At 44.4% G+C, this 21,010-nt stretch overlaps 1 protein-coding gene across 2 annotated transcripts in view; it reads right to left on the bottom strand.

The window, feature by feature from the left end:
• Window positions 1-21,010, bottom strand: part of NPR3 (natriuretic peptide receptor 3) — an 85,140-nt gene that overhangs the window by 47,061 nt on the left and 17,069 nt on the right. For both annotated transcript variants that reach the window (XM_077281954.1, XM_077281964.1), the window contains exons 2-3: window positions 15,062-15,184; window positions 1,280-1,446 (exon numbers count right to left, since the gene is read on the bottom strand). In XM_077281954.1, the coding sequence (XP_077138069.1) occupies window positions 1,280-1,446; window positions 15,062-15,184 (290 nt within the window). The remainder of the gene's footprint in view (window positions 1-1,279; window positions 1,447-15,061; window positions 15,185-21,010) is intronic.

Below are 21,010 nucleotides of genomic sequence, written 5' to 3'. Positions count from 1 at the left end.
CACCTCCTCCTCCTGCACAATGACTGATGACACCTCTATATACAGTAGATAACACAGGATCCACCATTCACAATAGGTGATGTCACAGCTCACCTCCTCCTCCTGTACAATGACTGATAACACCTCTATATACAGTAGATAACACAGGATCCACCATTCACAATAGGTGATGTCACAGCTCACCTCCTCCTGTACAATGACTGATAACACCTCTATATACAGTAGATAACACAGGATCCACCATTCACAATAGGTGATGTCACAGCTCACCTCCTCCCACCCTGCACAATGACCTCTGTACGGGTCACAGAGCATGTTCACAACAATCTCCCATAGAAGGCAATGATGTCACGTCCGGCTTGCAGCTTCTTTGTGCCATGTGACTGCGGAAAAGCAGACCTGTAAATAGCTACTACCAGGGCAGTTTGGAATCTAAGGCAAAAATACTGCCACTGTAACCACGTACAGAAAATAGAATTATAAATATGAAATATACAATCAGAACATTCAGGAAAAATATGTTTGGGAAAAAAATAATATGTTTAATTTAAAAAGAATGGGACAACTCATTTTCGATATAGCTCAATAAAATAAAATAAAAAAAAAATAAAAAATATACTCCCCTCCCAGACCAACACTATTCCCCAACGATCTCACGACATTGTTACGTCTGATGATACTGCGGAGGCTGCAGCCCATCAGCAGCCACTGATGGGCTGCAGCGCTTACAAGACAAAACAATGTCATGAGATCTGAGATCACCAAGGAACGGAAGAGTTGCCCTGATCCAGGGGGCGAATATAGTTTTTGGGTTTTTGTTTTTTTTTGCTGAACACCGTAGTGACAAGCCCTTTAAGTTGTGAAAGAAATCTGTACAAAGCAGGAAAATTCCTTTAAAATTTGCTTTGTAATCTGACAGCAGCAGGATTCCCTTTGATTCTCAATAATAAAAAAAAGCAGAAATTGCTGTTATTTGCTACAATGTATCAGTGCAGTGTACTGATACACTTTCAATGCACTGATACATTGTAGCAAAGTTTTGAGCAGTTCCAAATGACAGACCCAGCTCTGCTTTATCTCAAAATTCCAAGCAATCCAATGCAGCCGTTATATTTTTACATGTATATATATATTTTTTTAAATAAAATACTAAAAAAATTAAATCCATCTATGTTTTGGCGTCTCTTGTGGCCGGCAGGGCCGAGCCGAGCGTTTTGCCACCTTTGATTAAATTATGAGGTTGTTTACAGACAGCTAAGGCCGGCCATCAGCTACTTACGTAATCGTCTTCGGTCAGTCCCAGCTTTTGAACAGAACTTTTCACCTCGATGGAAAACTTCTCAAACTCGGGTTTTACTGTCCTGAGTAGAGTGACTGTTTGCAGGGATGAGTACGCTTGCTTCGCCTCAACGTCGTGCTTGTCTCCTCGCCTCCACGAGCCATCTCCTGGGGGACACATAAAAATATTTACAATCTGGGCCAGCTTCTGCATGCAGTAAATAGCCATGTTAGTAAATAACAGTATGGACTATTGTCTGCTAAAGTTGCAAAGTTCCAGTCAAAGTTGGAAAAAAAAAATGGCAGGAATGCACCCAGGGAGCACTTTATTTAGCCCCGTCCACTCCTAAAAGACAGGTCGTCTGTCGGGACCAGTGGAGTTTCCATCAGCATTATAAAGAACACAGGGCAGGATGGGGACGGCCATGTCTGGGCGAATATACAGTATCTCTATGCGTTGCTTCCGATATCAGATGTCCCCACATGCCCCAAGGATGCTCTTGGTTTAGACATTGAGGACGGACAAGTAAATGTTTGTACTCCCCGGGAAATACTTTTATAAACTTGCTCCTCTCCTATTAGGTGGCACCGTTCCTCCTGCCAGGTCTCCACAAACTTTGACTCTTTTATAGCAGCTGAGACTAAACCAACCCATTACTTGCCCCAGTGACTGGACCACCATTGACTGGACCACCACCCATCAGTGCGGTAGGGGTAGTAGACACCTCTCCCTACTTGTTGATAGGACTTCCAGGACCTCACTACACAGGGGTGTCACCAGCACCAAAACTCCTGGACTTCTGGCTGGGAGCCCGACTATCCGGCGACATGTTGAACAGTATTGGCATCAACATGATGGTGCTACAGTTCAATCCCGGTGTAACAGGCCAGATTATACCCCCAGGCCAGACTCTACCCGGGGTTAAAGTGGCCTAGGCTAGATTATACCCCGGGTATACTTTGGCCTAGGCCAAACTATACCCCGGGGTATAAAATAGCCTAGGCCAAAGTATACCCCTCCAGGCCAGATTATACCCCCCAGGGTAAGCTGAGGGAAAGCTGCTCATTCTTCTAGGTCACAGCTCCCCCTCCCATCGGGCACTGCTCCTTTTCAAGCTCCTCCACCTCTGGTGACGCCAGGGATCTCCCTTTCTAAGCCCCACCCCCTCCCTATAGTCACATGTGACATGAAATCTTCAGCCCTGCTCGTGCCAGCTCGTTGTCTTGGCGCCTTGGATATGCTTGGAAAAGGGCTTTGTATACCTAGGGGGCACTGACGAGCACTGAGGGGTGGGTGGGGAACCCCTTTACTGGTTGCTATGGGATATAGCATGATCACTCTATCCTAGCAACACCTTGGATACGCTTGGAAAAGGGGTTTATCTATCTTGGGGGCACCATTGCAGCACTGCGGGTGGGTGGGGAAACCTTTTACTGGTTGCTATGGGATTTTACATGATCACTCTATCCTAGCAACGCCTTGAATACGCTTGAAAAAGGGGTTTATCTACCTTGGGGGCACTCTCGCAGCACTTAAGGATAGGTGGTTAACCCCTTAGGTGGTTGCTATGGGATTTTACATGACCACTTTATCCTAGCAACGGCTTGTATACGCTTGGAAAAGGGGTTTATCTACCTTGGGGGCACCCTTGCAGCACTGTGGGGAAGCCGGGGAACCCTTTTACTGGTTGCTATGGGATTTTACATGACCAATTTATCCTAGCAACGCCTTGTATACGCTTGGAAAAGGGGTTAATCTACCTTGGGGGCACCCTCACAGCACTGCGGGGTGGGTGGGGAACCCTTTTACTGGTTGCTATGGGATTTTACATGGCCATTCTATCCTAGCAACGCCTTGGATACGCTTAAAAAATGGGTTTATCTACCATGGGGGCACCCTCGCAGCACTGCGGGGAAGCCGGGGAACCCTTTTACTGAGGAAGGAAACAGCACAAAAATTCAAAAGCTGACTTAGGCCATAGTATACCCCCGGGGGATAAACTTTATACCAGGGGGTATAAAATAGTTTTTATAGTATTTCTCTAGGCCATAATGTTATCACTTCACTGTTTTTCTCACCCTATTGCTTATTTGTTGAAAAGTGTGCAGATCTGAACTGACAGTAGATGGCGCTGTCCTGTCAGTGCATAGTTAATGATAACTTGTTTTGTATGTTCTCTATGACACCTCTCTGCTCTCTATGACACCAAATCTTTTCCAATTTTGACAACCATGGAAGATCAATTGTATGACCAGCTTTTGAGATTCTACACTGCAACAGAACAAAGGTACCCTCAGTATACCTACGATCTACCTCCTGAGAAACGTGCAAATGCCAAGTCCCAGTTTAGACAAACAGCAAAGCCATATCGAGCCCAAGGAGGAATTGTTTATCATAGGGAAAAGGAGGTTCTTACTAAAAGTCGACTGCCAAATATCCTGAAGGCCTGTCATGACAACCCAATATCTGGGGGCCATTTTGGCAGAGATAAAACTTTAGCCAAAATCTCTGACCGGTTTTACTGGAAGGGAATGAAAAATGACGTTCACCAGTATGTGAAAGCCTGTCAAAAATGTTTTGTTATAAATCCCAAAATCACAAAGGAAGCTCCACCACTCAACAGTATATCAGTGCCTGGAAAAGTATGGAGCTTAGTTGGGATTGATATGATTGGCCCTCTTCAGGAAACATCAAATGGCAACAAATATATAGTTGCTGCCACTGATCATTTCTCCAAATGGACTGAAGCAACAGCTGTCCCAGATAAGAGTGCCAAGTCAGTGGCAAATTTTTTGTACTCCGTTATCTGTCGCCTTGACTGTATGGAGACTCTGATTAGCGACCAGGGACGAGAGTTTGTAAACTCGATCATTGACAACCTGATGGAACATTTTCAAACAGATCACCGTATTTCATCTGCATACCACCCACAAACAAATGGCCAGCGGGAACGTGATAATCGGACACTTAAAGAAGCTCTTAGTAAGCTTGTCAATGACCAAGGAAACAACTGGGATCAATTCATCCCTGGTGTTCTGTTTGCCTATCACACATCTGTGCATGCTTCAACCAAGGTTACTCCATTTGAGGTCATGTATGGACGGAAGGCCAAGCTTCCCATGGACCTTAATCCCTCAAAAGATGATACGGTGGATCCCATGCCCATTTCAGATCATGCCACCCCTGATGTGCTAAATACACTGTCAAGCATTCTTAAAAAGCTGCACTCAGACGTCAGTACCAACATCCACTCTGCTCAAGAACACCAGAAGTGTGCCTTTGATCGCCGACACAAAAGCAACAAAGAAATCACTGCTGGTACCATAGTTTATATCAAGAATCAGTGCCGTATTCAACGCATAGGTTCAAAGATGGAACCACGCTGGATTGGACCTTATTTAGTTGTGGAATCCTTGACCAAGGGACGAGTAAAACTTAAGAACAACAAAACTGGCAAGATATTAAGCAACACATACCACACCAGCAACCTAAAGATTTACCAGGATAAAGAGGCTTCTCCACCATCCGATGATGATTATTCCAGTGACTCTGCCACACAGAAAAATAAGCAAACTAAGGCTTTCAACCTACTACCAAGTTCAAGAAGGAAGTATCTTAGCACCACTCTTGGCCTTACGTTTAGTAAGGTTGTATACTGTGGATGCAGACGAGACCTTGAACAACCACGGCGTACATATAAAACCAAAGGTGATGGAAACTGCTTCTTCCGGGCCATCAGCTACATCTTGACAGGAACAGAGGACAACCATTCCCTTCTCAGAGATAAAGTCATCCACCATATGAAAACTGACTTGACAAAAAAACTACAGGACTACTTGAACCAAAATGTGAATGAATATGTGAACATCTCTGGAATCTCTCGTGATGGAGTCTGGGCAACTGATGCAGAGATCATGACCACGGCGAATCTGTTGAGTTGCGACATAATAATCTACACAAACGTCGGTGACTCCATGGATTGGTTGACATATCCTGCAAGCTTCAATCTGCAGTCAACAACTGAACATGCACTGTATCTTGAAAATAAGCACGATCATTTCAATGTTGTTATCAGTGTTTAGCTTTAAACGTTAATTTGGTAGCAAGGACATGCTAGACTAAATGTCATAATACACAGAATGACTGTTGGGCGATTTGTTGCCCCAGATAATTGCATTGCATGATAAGTGACTTATAGCTAATGAGAAATTATTGCCCCCCCTCCCACCGCTAGGTGGTGCTGGCTCTGCTTCTACAAGCTCCAACGGCACTAGCCAGGTGCCGCTCTCCTCTATGGCGCCTGGCTGTGACGTCGGCGCATGGAGAGGCAGCGCCACCTAGCGGCAGGAGGGGGACCCCGTCTACCAGGAGACGGGCAGCGGCGGTTAGCGAGGGGGGGTAATCGGGCAGCCCCCCTAAGGTAACTATAAAATGGGGGGGTATTTGTAATGCATATGCATTACAAATACCCCCCTTTACAACTACTTTTGCCATGGGCAAAAGTTTTGTATAGTGGGAGGTACTCTTTAAGAATTGTCAGTTTGGTTTCTCAATAAAATGTTGAAGCATTAAGTAATTCTTGTGTATATCACTCAATGCAAATGATTTCATTGGGGTATAATATGAGCTGAGAGGTATAAATTGGGCTAGGCAACTTTAACCCCAGATTAGTTACATAATCTGGCCTGGAGGGGTATAGTTTGGCCTAGGCTATTTTACACCCCGGGGTATAGTTTGGCCTAGGCCAGTTTATGCCCGGGTATACTCTGGCATAGACCAAATTATACCCGGGGTTAATCTGGGACAGGGTTACTTTGGCCTGTTACACCGAGGAACCCTTTTACTGGTTGCTATGGGATTTTACATGACCACTTTATCCTAGCAATGCCTTGTATATGCTTGGAAAAGGGGTTTATCTACCTTGGGGGCACCCTGCTTGCTATAGGGTTTTACATGGTGTAAGTACCTTAGATTGATCATTTGAAATCGCTTAGCAACCAGGAAAAGAGTTCCCCAGCCTCCATGCAATGCTGCGACAGTGCCCCCAAGGTAGATAAGCCCCTTTTCCAAGCGTATCCAAGGCGTTGCTAGGATAAAGTGGCCATGTAAAATCCCATAGCAACCAGTAAAAGGGATCCCCACCCACCCCGCAGTGCTGTGAGGGTGTCCTCCAAGGTAGATTAACCCCTTTTCCAAGCGTATACAAGGCGTTGCTAGGATAAATTGGTCATGTAAAATCCCATAGCAACCAGTAAAAGGGTTCCCCGGCTTCCCCGCAGTGCTGTGAGGGTGCCCCCAAGGTAGATAAACCCCTTTTCCAACCGTATCCAGGGCGTTGCTAGGATAAAGTGGCCATGTAAAATCCCATAGCAACCAGTAAAAGGGATCCCCACCCACCCCGCAGTGCTGTGAGGGTGTCCTCCAAGGTAGATTAACCCCTTTTCCAAGCGTATACAAGGCGTTGCTAGGATAAATTGGTCATGTAAAATCCCATAGCAACCAGTAAAAGGGTTCCCCGGCTTCCCCGCAGTGCTGTGAGGGTGCCCCCAAGGTAGATAAACCCCTTTTCCAACCGTATCCAGGGCGTTGCTAGGATAAAGTGGCCATGTAAAATCCCATAGCAACCAGTAAAAGGGATCCCCACCCACCCCGCAGTGCTGTGAGGGTGTCCTCCAAGGTAGATTAACCCCTTTTCCAAGCATATACAAGGCGTTGCTAGGATAAATTGGTCATGTAAAATCCCATAGCAACCAGTAAAAGGGTTCCCCGGCTTCCCCGCAGTGCTGTGAGGGTGCCCCCAAGGTAGATAAACCCCTTTTCCAACCGTATCCAGGGCGTTGCTAGGATAAAGTGGCCATGTAAAATCCCATAGCAACCAGTAAAAGGGATCCCCACCCACCCCGCAGTGCTGTGAGGGTGTCCTCCAAGGTAGATTAACCCCTTTTCCAAGCGTATACAAGGCGTTGCTAGGATAAATTGGTCATGTAAAATCCCATAGCAACCAGTAAAAGGGTTCCCCGGCTTCCCCGCAGTGCTGTGAGGGTGCCCCCAAGGTAGATAAACCCCTTTTCCAACCGTATCCAGGGCGTTGCTAGGATAAAGTGGCCATGTAAAATCCCATAGCAACCAGTAAAAGGGATCCCCACCCACCCCGCAGTGCTGTGAGGGTGTCCTCCAAGGTAGATTAACCCCTTTTCCAAGCGTATACAAGGCGTTGCTAGGATAAATTGGTCATGTAAAATCCCATAGCAACCAGTAAAAGGGTTCCCCGGCTTCCCCGCAGTGCTGTGAGGGTGCCCCCAAGGTAGATAAACCCCTTTTCCAACCGTATCCAGGGCGTTGCTAGGATAAAGTGGCCATGTAAAATCCCATAGCAACCAGTAAAAGGGATCCCCACCCACCCCGCAGTGCTGTGAGGGTGTCCTCCAAGGTAGATTAACCCCTTTTCCAAGCGTATACAAGGCGTTGCTAGGATAAATTGGTCATGTAAAATCCCATAGCAACCAGTAAAAGGGTTCCCCGGCTTCCCCGCAGTGCTGTGAGGGTGCCCCCAAGGTAGATAAACCCCTTTTCCAACCGTATCCAGGGCGTTGCTAGGATAAAGTGGCCATGTAAAATCCCATAGCAACCAGTAAAAGGGATCCCCACCCACCCCGCAGTGCTGTGAGGGTGCCCCCAAGGTAGATTAACCCCTTTTCAAAGCGTATACAAGGCGTTGCTAGGATAAATTGGTCATGTAAAATCCCATAGCAACCAGTAAAAGGGTTCCCCGGCTTCCCCGCAGTGCTGTGAGGGTGCCCCCCAAGGTAGATAAACCCCTTTTCCAACCGTATCCAGGGCGTTGCTAGGATAAAGTGGCCATGTAAAATCCCATAGCAACCAGTAAAAGGCTATAGTCTGGCCTGAGGGTATAGTGTGGCCTGTTATAGTTTGGCCTAGGCTGTTTTACATCCTTAGGTATAGTTTGGCCTAGGCCAAAATATACCCAGGGTTAAATGTAGCCTAGGCCACTTTAACCCTGGGGGGTATAATGTGGCCTGGAGGGGTATAGTTTGGCCTAGGCTATTTTACACCCCGGGGTATAGTTTGGCCTAGGCCATTTTATGCCTGGGTATAGTTTGGCCTAGGCCAGTTTATACCCCGGGGTATACTCTGGCCTAGGCCAAATTATACCCGGGGTTAATCTGGGACGGGGTTACTTTGGCCTGTTACACCGGGGTAGAGAAGGAAGCCGCCATCTCCCTGCCCCAGCACTCACTGTCTGTAAAGTGCAGGGCAGAGTAGACCGTTGGCCTTCAAGACGTCAGCGTCCCGGTGCAATGATGTCATGGCATTGTGCCGCCGGTGCTGGCCCTCTATTGCTTGCAAAGGAAGATGAGACCTCAGTGACTATGGAGGTTACATGAGTATATACTTTCTTTGTGGGGGCTATTTTGGGTCATTAGTACTTAAAGGTCACGAATTAATCAAATTAACTAAAAGGGCACTCAGGGGGCATTACTGTATTACTTGGAGGGGGCACTGTGCAGGCATTATTACTGACAGGGGCACTCTAGGGGCATTATTACTGAAGGGGGACACTCTGGCGTTATTATTACTGATGGACACTGCGGAGGCATTATTGCTGACAGGGGCACTCTGGGGGCATTATTACTAGTGATGAGCGACTATACTCGTTGTTTGGGTTTTCCAGAGCACACTCGGGTGGTCTCTGAGTATTTGTTAGTGTTCGGAGATTTAGTTTTCATCACCTCAGCAGCATGATTTGCGGCTACTAGACAGCTTGAACACATGTGGGGATTCCCTAGCAACCAGGCAACCCCCACATGTACTCAGCCTGGCTAGTAGCTGTAAATCATTCAGCTGCGGTGATGAAAACAATCTCCGAGCAGTCATAAATACTCGGAGGTCACCCGAGCGTGCTCAGGAAAACCCGAGCAACGAGTATACTCACTCATCACTAATTATTACTGAAGGGGGACACACTGGAGTTATTATTACTGCTGGACACTGCCGAGGGATTATTGCTGACAGGAGCACTCTGGAACCATGATTACTGAATGGGGGCACTCTGCAGGCATTATTACTGATGACCACTCTGGAGGCATTATTACTAAATGGACTAAATGGGGCACTTTGGAGGCATTATTACTCACAAGGGCACTCTGGGGGCATTATTACTGAATGGGAACACTATGCGGGCATTATTACTGACAGGGGCACTCTGGAGGCATTATTACTGAAAGAGAGGCCCTCAGGGGGCATTACTGTATTACTTGGAGGGGGCACTCTGGGGCCATTATTATTGACAGGGGCACTCTGGAGCCATTATTACTGAAGGAAGACCCTTAGGGGCATTACTGTATTACTTGGAGGGGGCACTCTGGGGGCATTATTACTTGGAGGGGGCACTCTGGGGGCATTATTACTGAATAGGGGCACTCTGGAGGCATTATTACTGAATCAGGGCACTCTGGAGGCATTATTACTCACAAGGGCACTCTGGGGTATTATTACTGAAGGGGGGCCCTCAGAAGGCAAAACTGTATTATTTGGAGGGAGTGCTCTGAGGGTATTATTACCGACAGGGGCACTCTAGAGGCATTATATCTGAAGGGGGGCATTCAACGGGCATTATTACTGACAGGGGTACTCTGGAGTCATTATTAATGAAGAAACCACCATGGATGTGGATAATAACAACTCACTTCCCTAGACCACCAGGGATGTGATACCTCTTCACTTCCATTGACCACCAGGGATGTGATACCCACTTATTTCCCAAGACCACCAGGGATATGATACCCACTTACTTCCCTAGACCACCAGGGATGTGATACCTCTTCACTTCCATTGACCACCAGGGATGTGATACCCACTTATTTCCCAAGACCACCAGGGATGTGGATAATAACAATCCCTGACTTTCTAATCAGTGGTCGGTGATTGGCTGCAGCCTTTACTATTTCATTAGGGCAGAAGTCTTGTGACAGCCGGGACACAACGGTTATAGGCCAAACCTCTTGTGGAATAATCACTTTAATTTTTCTTGACGTCAGGGACACTGGACAATAATAGCGCTTAGAGTATGTGCACTGTGAGATTTTTTTAGATTGTTTTCGGAGCAGAAACTGAGCAGGTACTCACCAAATTCTCCACAAAAAATCAAAACTCCTCAAAAACTCGGAGGTTCTGCTCTGAAAGACTCTGAGCACATAGCCCCTGGATGCCTCTCTCAGGGTCGCAGCTTCACACACTTTTCATTTGGCCTGTATTTTCTGAGAAAAGGTGGAACCCCCCCAATCACTGGACTAGAGCAGGATGTACTGCGAACACTCAGGATCATTCTCCCCGGCCATTATCATCCAGTAATGTATCACTGACATATTTATGGCTGCATTAATAAATGAGTGCTACCTCTGGATCGCTGCCTCCATGGACTTGGGTGCGTTACAATTGCAGTCACATTGGGAATTATTTGCCTTATCACTTAGCAGAGCTGACAACTGACACCCGGGAAAGCAGATTCGTCTCCGTGCTGCTTGTTTGTCATGTGCTGCTATTAGGCGACAAACACCAGACTGATGAGGTCATTGACCTCTATGGGCATCAGACGCCAGGTTATCAGGGGATGCCCTCTCTTTTGGTTGACATTGCTGGTTACTCTGCCTCCCTGCCAAAAAAAGTGTCAGGATGATTTTGGTTTTCCCAAACTTAAAGCAGATTTTTAGCAGAATCCTTGTTATTCATATTATTTTAAGGATCATAAAGATTTATTTCTATTTTTAATTCCATTTTATTTTAGAATACTTTGGACTCGGTAATATGCTTATCTTTTGGGATTTTTTTACATATAAAAAATATAAAAAGGAGGATTATTCAAATATATATCTATATATATATAATTGTCTAAGGGTTTTTCCGTCTGTCTGTCTGTCTGTCTGTCTGTCCTGGAAATCCCGCGTCTCTGATTGGTCGAGGCCGCCAGAGCTCGACCAATCAGCGACGGGCACAGTATCGACGGTGATGTCATAATGGTTGCCATGGCGACGATAATGTCATAAAGGTTGCCTCGACCAATCAGCGACGGGCACAGTATCGACGGTGATGTCATAATGGTTGCCATGGCGACGATAATGTCATAAAGGTTGCCTCGACCAATCAGCGACGGGCACAGTCTGCCGCGAATTCTGGAATCATCATTGTCCATATACTACGGGGACATGCATATTCTAAAATACCCGATGCGTTAGAATCGGGCCACAGTCTAGTGTATATATATATATATATATATATATATATATATATATATATATATATATATATATATATATATATATATATATATATATATATATATATTATTACTATTATTTTTTTATTTAAAGGGAATCTGTCAGCTTCTTAGCTCACTCCATCCACTAGCAACTATCATCTATGTACGTGCTTGGAAGGGATTAAAACGGATATATAATTCTAAAAAATATATATATATAAAAAAAATGATGATAAGTTAAAAAATAAAAGACAAAAAAACGAAACCCTCTCCCACCATTAGCGCTCTGTCGTCCTCAAAGCCTTTGCTTACAAGTGTCCTCAGCGATGATGTGCCGTACAACAGGTATCACCACTCAGCGATAATGCTGGCAGTACGGCACATGAACACTGATTGGCTGCAGTGGTCACATAGCTGAGTGCAGTAGCCCAACAGAGAATTAATAGATGGCATTTTAGAACCTCATTTTTGGGATCGGTTTTCGGATGCCCCACAATTAGCAAGTAATTAACTATCTTTGGATAAGGGATTCATGAAGGTAATAAAACTTTAACGATCAGGCATGGAAAATCAAATATGTCCAATCTGTCCTACTTTGACATCTGCCACTGGGATAGTTAGGACGCCTCCAAGAACATTTTATAGCTGATCCTGACTTCAAACAAAATTTATCTAATGTGAAAGGGGACAATTAGGGCCGAGCTGTGTGTAAGGAGACAATATGGCAGCAGACCAAGCCCCTATGGTTTCCTGCCAAGGAGCTGTGGATGTATGAAATCAGAGGCAAATGGAGGTCCTGTATGGCACCATGAGTGGCGTATTGTGGCTCTGTACCACTCTCACCTTGTACCGAGCTATACTGGAGGAAGTAGGAAACGATGGTTAATGGATCTGCTGTCATAAAACCCTTCAAAATGTCAACATTGACTTATTCCAATGAAAACACTGCACTAGGAAATGATTGTTGAGTTCTGGCATCGTCCAGGCTAAACATGGCATGTAAGAATGTGGATGAGCCCGGTGTGGGGCGAGGTCGCAGGTGACAGGGAAATTCCTTGCAGTGTGCAAACAGAAATGAGGGGATTTCTTTGTTATCGTTATTTCCTTCTTATTATGGGGGGAGATTACAGTCAGAGCAGGGCTCGGATATTTCACCTCCTGGCATTTGGGATGGCTTGGGATAGCGCCAACGGGGGAAACCTAAACCTGGTGCACCGTACCAGCACCGTGCCAGTCTAACACCCAGAGCAGCGTCTGCCCATACGCCAATTTTTCCTGACCACGTGCTGCCCTTTTCTGCCTAGCCAGTGACTGGGAGACCCGCCGCACAGACCCTTTATTCTCAGAACGTGTAGGCAATACCATGGGATTAACCCTTTAATTCTTCCATTATTAGTCGGCTGTGATGAATTAGTGTATCAGGATGTGTTCTTTTCCTTTTATTCCTTTGCCCCTGCTTCCAAGTGGGTGTGGTCCTCAAGGTGACGCCCACGAGGAACAGTTGACGGACACACCCATTTGGAGAAAAAGATTACATTTACATACAGGGATGAGGGGTCATATCTCAAGAACGGAGAGTCTCAAGAACACAAGAAAAACAACGTCAAACTCTGGAGAACAATGGCGTTTACACCAGGTTAATAAAATTACCTTTTTTTTGGTAACAAGTCCTCATCAAACCTGAGTTTCAGCATGATTTTTCTTATGCTGTGTTCACATTTGTATTGTATGACCCCCAGTAATTATACATATTTATGATTAATGACCCCTTTAAGGCTTAAAGGGGTTGCACAGGGTTTTAAAAACATGGCACCGCACTTGGCCACAGTTTGTGTATGATATTGAAGTTTAGCACAGCTCACTTTAATGGAGTTGATCTGCAATACCAGAAAGAAACAGTGGAAAGCGGTGGCGCTGTTTTCAGGAGAAATCAGCCATGTAGGTCACCTTACACTAGAAATGATGCAAGAGAAGCTATCTTTTTCGTGAGCGAGGGCCGTTCAGGGCCGATTCACAAGATTAATGCTCAACCTGGAAAGCGGTAAGCTAAGTTTACTTTTCATCAGTCTTCGCAGCAAACAGCATCTGGCTCCGTCAAGGACTCGGATTTGTTGACACATTGATGCCAGGATACAGAAAGCATTTCCAATACTTTGCACCTTCAGGACTCTAAACAATCCTAAAATAAATCAGATCTCCCAGGTCCTCGCCCAAGTGGCAGATGGGAATCTGGTTTCACTCATCGATCAATTTATTTATCTGTTCTCACGCACGACGGGCTACATTTATGAGATTAAACAATGCAATAAAATCAGCTGAATAACATACGTCTCGGAACAGAATTCAGCTAACATAAGCAAAGCAGCAGGAGAGGAATGTGCTGATCTTGTAGGAGGCAGTGACCTCGCCACTCTTGTCCCTGTAATACTGAGAACATGGCGGCATAGAGCAGAGACAGAGCCACAGAGCAGGTAAGGACAGAACCCTATGCAGTCAATCAGATATGAGTGATCACCGCAGCAGAGGGGGAGTATGTTGATTTTGTGAGATGCAGTGACCTGTTCATTCCTATCATTGTATTATTGATAACTTGGCTCCCTATGGAATGACTGTATGATAAAGTAGGCAGGGAAAAAACACTCTGAAGTCAATCACATGATAGAAGCGGTCAAAGCAGCAGAGGGGGAGTATGTTTATCATACGAAAGGCAGTGACCTGTTTACTCCAGTCATTGAATTATTAAAAACTTGACCCTGTGGAAAGACAGTGCCACAGAGCAGGTAAATAGAAAACTACAGGCAGTGAAAGAGATGATAGGAGTCATCACAGCAGAAGGAAGAGAGTGTTGATTTTGTGAGAGGCAGTGACCTTTTATAGGGACTGCATTCACTATATTGTGGATTCAGTATGGCATGGTCAGTGTCACAAAGAAGGTGAGGTGATAAGGAAAGGTGACTAGGCAGCCAATCAGATATGAGTGGTCACAGCAACAGAGGAGAAAGATGCTGACTTTGTGAGAGGCAGTGACCTGTCCTCTGCTTTCACAGTATTACTAATAAAATGACAGTGACAGTGTCAGTGGCAAGCAGTTGCATGCCAGCCCTGGTCCTTAAAAGAGCGTGAAGACCCCTCTGCACATGGTAATTTGGGCCCTGGTACAGATTTTACATTGAGTCCCACCAACGTTACTCTACATCACTGGGTGGCAGGTAAAAGTTCACAACAAAAGAAGAGGGGTGTGCCGATCTTGTGGGAAGCAGCGACTTATCCAGTCATCTGATTATATTAGTAAGGGTAGGCCTACGTGTAATAAAGCCATTAGTATAAATTGCATATAGGTAAACACTTTTTTTTCCAGGCACTGAATGTGTGAAAATAACAGCAGCAGCAGAACAAGAGGGTGTTGATTTTGAGATAGACAGTGACCTGTCTTGGTGATAAGTATGAGGTTGAACAAACACAGAGACCGTTAACGGAACTGGTTAGCAAGATGAAGCTCAACCTACCATATGACGAGCTGTTGAAGAGTTCAATGTTGATGAAGACGTAGTCCCCTTTGGTCAGTCCTTGTCGGTGTGCGGCCAACATGATGTTCCTGACGGTGTCGCTGCTCGCGCACATTATCACGACTGAAGGAGAGAAACAGAGAAAATAAAATCAACCACCTAGAATATCAAGTCTAAGTACTCACAATGCACCTAAAAAAAAAACTGAGGATGTAGTAGAGATGATTTTGTCACCATATATTTGGAGAAATCCAATTATATGGACTTATCGAACTATCATAATGCGACTCAGAGCTGTTATATAACCCCCAATCCAGACCGTCAGATCTGACAGTCAGCCTTTGAATGACCCCAAAACTAGTGGTATGGCGAGTACTACACTATTTAAAGGGACGTTACATACATCAGAGTCTCTTTACTTTTTGTCTTCATCTCTTTATTGCAGAAGTTAATAAAACACTTAGAAGGTAAAATAAACATATTGTGCCTCGACGTCTTGCCCACTCGACGTGCTGCAAATTATAAGCTCGGCCTGCACTAATTAACCGGCAGAGCGGCAGAGCCGGGCACAATGAGCACATTCACCCGATAAATATCATTTTATGTAAATAGCAGGCAGCTTGTTTGTGTGCTTCACATTCCATGTAAATGAGGCGCTGGAAGCGACCGCGCTCCCCCCACAAGGAGCGAAGTGAAGTCCAGCAGACAAGAAAGACATCAAAACTACTACAAACTTCTCACCTCCTGGAATATATCAGAATTTGGCTGCTTTCTTCTTAAAACCTCACCAGTCCTGACCAGGATTTGTGTCTGACACTGCAAGTCAGCTCCATTGAAGTGAATGGAACTGAGCTGCAATACCAGACAATACCTGTTGACAGGTGTGGCGCTGTTTGTGAAACAGTCATCATTGACCCACCTGCAAAACATGGTTCCACAATTCCTCTCCCCCTTGGAGCTACGGGGGGCAATGGCTGCCTTAGATCAGGTCTACTTATAATTTAACATCTAAGTCAAACCCTTTAAGGAAGACGGCTCAGAAATGGGGTGATAGGGAACAGATCATCATCGGGGGAAAATATGGCTGCCACACATGGGCTCCACAGTGGCTTTGAGTGAGAATACGTGGTATAATGCAAATAAATGGCTGTTTGTGCAACACAAAACCAACCCAAGTCTGCAAATGCGGAGCCATTCCTCTTAATTCCCAAGCAGAAGGACATCCTCCAACTAGTAGGCAAAATAGAAAGGGCCTGAGCCAAACCCATAAATTAGTTGCTATCCCTTTTTCATTCCTGAAATCTGGAAAAAAAATATACTCTTGCCTATCGAACCATCATTGCGCCTTCTTCTGGTATGTATGTAGTTTCACGATACGGATAGTTAGAAGCTGTAGTCTGCCCAGCAACAGGTAGTTGGCAGGGACAGTTAGAGTTGAGTTTAGGACTAGCCCATAGTCGGAGCGGCTGAGTCGCAGGGAAAGTGACAGTTTCCTGTTATGAGGCCTGGAGTGCATAGTGAGTGGACCTAAAGGCCCAAGGTGAAGCCGTGTCACATTCTGGAGTGATCCTAAGTGAGAGGAGATCAAAAGAAAAGGGATAGCGAGATCTGGAGCAAAAGTGACTAAGATATAGAATAACCTTCAGGAAACAGGTCTAAGAAGAGGATGCCTATCCACGAGACCCCGAGCTTTTGAAGGTGACGGGCCTGAACAGGACTGAGTACACGGGAAGAGTAAAGTGTAAAGAATAAAGGAGCTCCAAATTGTCAACTTTACAAGCCATACTGGCACCCTAAGGGGAGGAAGAACGCGGAACCGCAGGATGAGTAAACGACTCGTGGTGAGCAGTACTGTAGTGTAAAAGCTGGGTTGTGGTGAAGTAGTGAGAAATAGTGGACTTAGAGAACACTAAAAAAATGAAGGAAGGAAACTGTGGAAAATGCTTTGAGTTGTAAAGGAAAAGTTCACAAGGCTGTGTACCCACTGTCCCTTGTATATATTTTCTACCAAGAAAAAAAACTTATTTTTGACTGGTGGTCTTCCTCATTGAATTGCGAAACATCTGGTCCTGGCAAACCAGCAATATCGGTTACATGCGGCCTGAACGGATGTAATGTCCTCACAGCACAAGTCCACACACCCAGCCAGCATGCTCACTGGCGAGCACCTCGCTACCGACCCTCGCCATGTTACACTTGCAAAGGAGACTGGTGGGGGACCGGGAAATCCGTATCTGAAAGTGGATTTTTATTTTAGATTTTTAGATGGAGAAAAATAAAAAGTGGAAAACCCCTTCCGGCTTCAATGCTACTGAACATCCTCTACGAGGCCACATATTACATGCTTAGCAACTGATTTCAATGGCCAACAATGGTCAATGGATCCTGGGAACCATGCTCTACAGAACTGTTTTATGGCACAACTAGAGAGAACCAAACACTGTTGACAGGTATCAAGCTGTTTTTGGCACATAGCAGCCATAGTCAATCACTTTAATGGGAACCTGTCATCAGGATTTTGCTAAGCAAACTACAGACACTGTCAGGTTGGCGCCGTTATACTGATTAAAATGATACCTAGGGTGAAGAAATCCTTCTTGTGGTTGCTGTTTAATTTTTGCTTACAGTTTTAAGTTAATGAGATTCTCGTACTTCGGCGCGGGTCTGTGGTCGGAACTTTTTTCCGTGCTCTGGCCTCATCATCTCTCAGATTGAGAGCTTCGCTTGCCAATAGATGCTACTGGGCATGTGCAGCTGCCGAGCCATTTTGTTGGAGCTAAAAAAAAGTTTGTGAATACCACACTATTAAATGTGCAAGCGCAGTATTTAAAGTAGGAAGCAAGTCACTGAAAGCTCAGTGACCTGTCATTTAAGCCCATAAGGATGACGATGAGGCCAGAAAGCATGAAAAAAAGACCTGCCCACAGTCCCGCCCCGGAGAATGAAAATCTCATTAACTCAAAACGTCTAACACTGATTACACAAGAACCACAAGACGGATTTCTTCAACTTAAGTATCATTTTAATCAGTGTAACAGCGCCAACCTGACAATGTCTGTAGTTTACTTAGCAAAATCCTGATGAAAGGTTCGCTTTAATGCAGGAGCCATGTATAGTCACTTGTGGTTTATAGGCAACTGCTGTAACATACAGAGAGAACGCACATAGAAAGTGTGTTAGAAGACTTCAACCCATCGATATCCACAGCCGGGCTTCTAGCATCCATAAAGAAAGACATGCATCCCTCCAAATCCCCTAGTCCCAAAAAAAAAATTAGTGGCCTGATCAGTTTGGAGAGGGGGATCAGCTAAGATATAATACCTTGCGTGTTAGTGTGGCCTAACCCCTCCATACATGAATGTAATTATACCATTAAGGTAGACAAGATAATCCTTGAGCAATTACCTCCGGGGCACCAATCACAAGCATTAATTATAGCAATGTAATACTCAGACATGGAAATTAGCAATAGCTGGAGCCTGGAAATCAAAAGATTAGTGGAAATATGTGAGGGCAGCAGCACCATGTACCTAAGGCACGCAAGAATGCACAGGGATATATGTTCCACCGGGTCTAAAGGATGGCATGTAATCGTGTGCGTCATCACAAGGCTCATTAACCAAAAACACGTGTGCGGTAGAATAATCTATGAACATCGGGGAGAATATTCTAAATATAATACAAATAGCTTGTTATAGAAATATTTATTCCTGATCTCTATCTATCTATCTATCTATTATATAGCTATTATCTGTCTATTATCTATCTATGATCTATCTATCTATCTATTATTTATCTATTATCTATCATCTATCTATCATCTATCTATTATCATACTATTATCTATCTATCATATATCTATTATCTGTCTATTATCTATATATTATTTATCTATCTATTATCTATCTATTATCTGTCTATTATCTATCTGTTATCTATCATCTATCTATTATCTATCATCTATTTATAATATATCTATTATCTATCTATTATCTGTCTATTATCTATCTATTATCTGTCTATTATCTGCCTATTATCTATCTATTATCTGTCTATTATCTATCTATTATCTATCTATCTCTTATCATAGATTAAAAAATTGGAACAGCATCAAACAATACCTTTATATACGTGCAGAGCTTTTCCAACCAACAATTCAGTGGCTCCCCATAATAAAGCAAAAAAAGAAAAGCAGCACAAAAAACATGAAAAAAGTGGACTTTATTGCCCCATGTGCTGCTTTTCTTTTTTTGCTGTATCTCACAGGATGGAGACATGTTACTGATTTGCAAATTATGAAAAAATGGAAACTACATTTTCAAAACATCGCGATTTATTCAGGAACAAGTGTGAGATCCACGTGCAGAAATCCCGACACTTCCAGCATTGGCTGCTTAACGTCTACTGTATATTATTCCAATGCACACTACAATCTGGGAGTAGGACCTCTTGTCATTCCAGTGCTGGCATCTTGACCTACACACCTTGCAATCTGCCAGAGTGATATATCAAGGTCTCTTCGTTCAAAGATTTTGTCTCAATTTGCAACAAGAGTCTATAAGGGGCACATCAATAAACAGGGGCCATCGCACAATCATCCCGCAGGACATGATCCGGTTTTTGATGTCTTATGTGGCTAAAAGAAATTTGCTTTCAATCTGGCTTTTATGCTCCTCTCACGTGCCACAGATAGGAGCGAGGTGCTTGTAAAGTTGATCATTTGTAGATATTAGCGACACCTACGACACCGCGATTTGCACAATCTTATATATCCTTCTTGGTATTGTAATTTCAATGTTGAGGAGTGTAATTTATATATTTATTTATTAGACAAAGATAACCCAAGGAAACACAAAATGCAGTTTTTAAGTGAAGGTCTTTATTATTAAGGGAAAAAGAAATCCAAACCTACAGGGCCCTGTGTGAAAAAAGTGATTGACCCCTACACCACTAACTGGTCGGACCACCCTTAGCAGCAACAACTGCAATCAAGTGTTTGGCAATAACTGGCATTGAGTCTTTTACAACGCTCTGGAGGAATGTTGTTTCACTCATCTTTGCAGGATTGTTGCAATTCAGACACATTGGAGGGTTTCCGAGCATGAACCTCCTTTTTTAAGGTCATGCCACAACATCTCAATCGGATTAGGGTCAGGACTTTGACTAGGCCACTCCAAAGTCTTAATTTTGTTTTTCTTAAGCCATTCAGAGGTGCACTTGCAGGTGTTTTGGATCATTGTCCTACTGCATAAAACAAGTACGCTTCAGCTTGAGGTCACGAACAGATAGCCGGCCATTCTCCTTCAGGATTTTTTGGTAGACCGCAGAATTCATGGTTCCAGTAACCACAGCAAGTCTTCCAGGTCCTGAAGCAGCAAAACAGCCTCAGACCATTACATTACCACCACCATATTTTACTGTTGGCATGATATTCGTTTTCTGAAATGCTGTTACTTGTTGTGAATTCCGTTCTCGGACTCCCTCCTGTGGTCATGAATGGTACTTTGGTGAGTTCTGTCCTTGGACTCCCTCTGGTGGAGAGTAGAACTGCTGGTCCTTGAGGTTGGCTTTCTCAGCTGCCCTCGTTTATTGCTATGTTGGCTTCCCTATTTAACTCCACTCAGATCGTTACTTCATGCCAGCTGTCAATGTCTCAGTATTGGTTCAGATCTCTCTTGGACTTCTCTGATGACCTGTCTACTCCAGCAGAAGCTAAGTCCCTGCTAGTTCATTTGTTGTTACTGCTTCATGAATATATTTCTTTGTACTGCTAAATTCTTGTCCAGCTTGCTATCATGATATTTCCTTGCTAGCTGGAAGCTCTGGGGGTGCAGAGTTGCACCTCCACACCGTGAGTCGGTGTGGAGGTCTTTTTGCATACTCTGCGTGGTTTTTGTAGTTTTTTGTGCTGACCGCATAGTTCCCTTTTCTATCCTCTGACTATTTAGT

The sequence above is a fragment of the Ranitomeya variabilis genome, chromosome 1 (genome assembly GCF_051348905.1).
Source record: "Ranitomeya variabilis isolate aRanVar5 chromosome 1, aRanVar5.hap1, whole genome shotgun sequence".
Lineage (NCBI taxonomy): Eukaryota > Metazoa > Chordata > Amphibia > Anura > Dendrobatidae > Ranitomeya > Ranitomeya variabilis.
The sequence above is the reverse complement of the archived record's forward strand: the minus strand, read 5'-3'. Positions and strand labels throughout refer to the sequence as shown.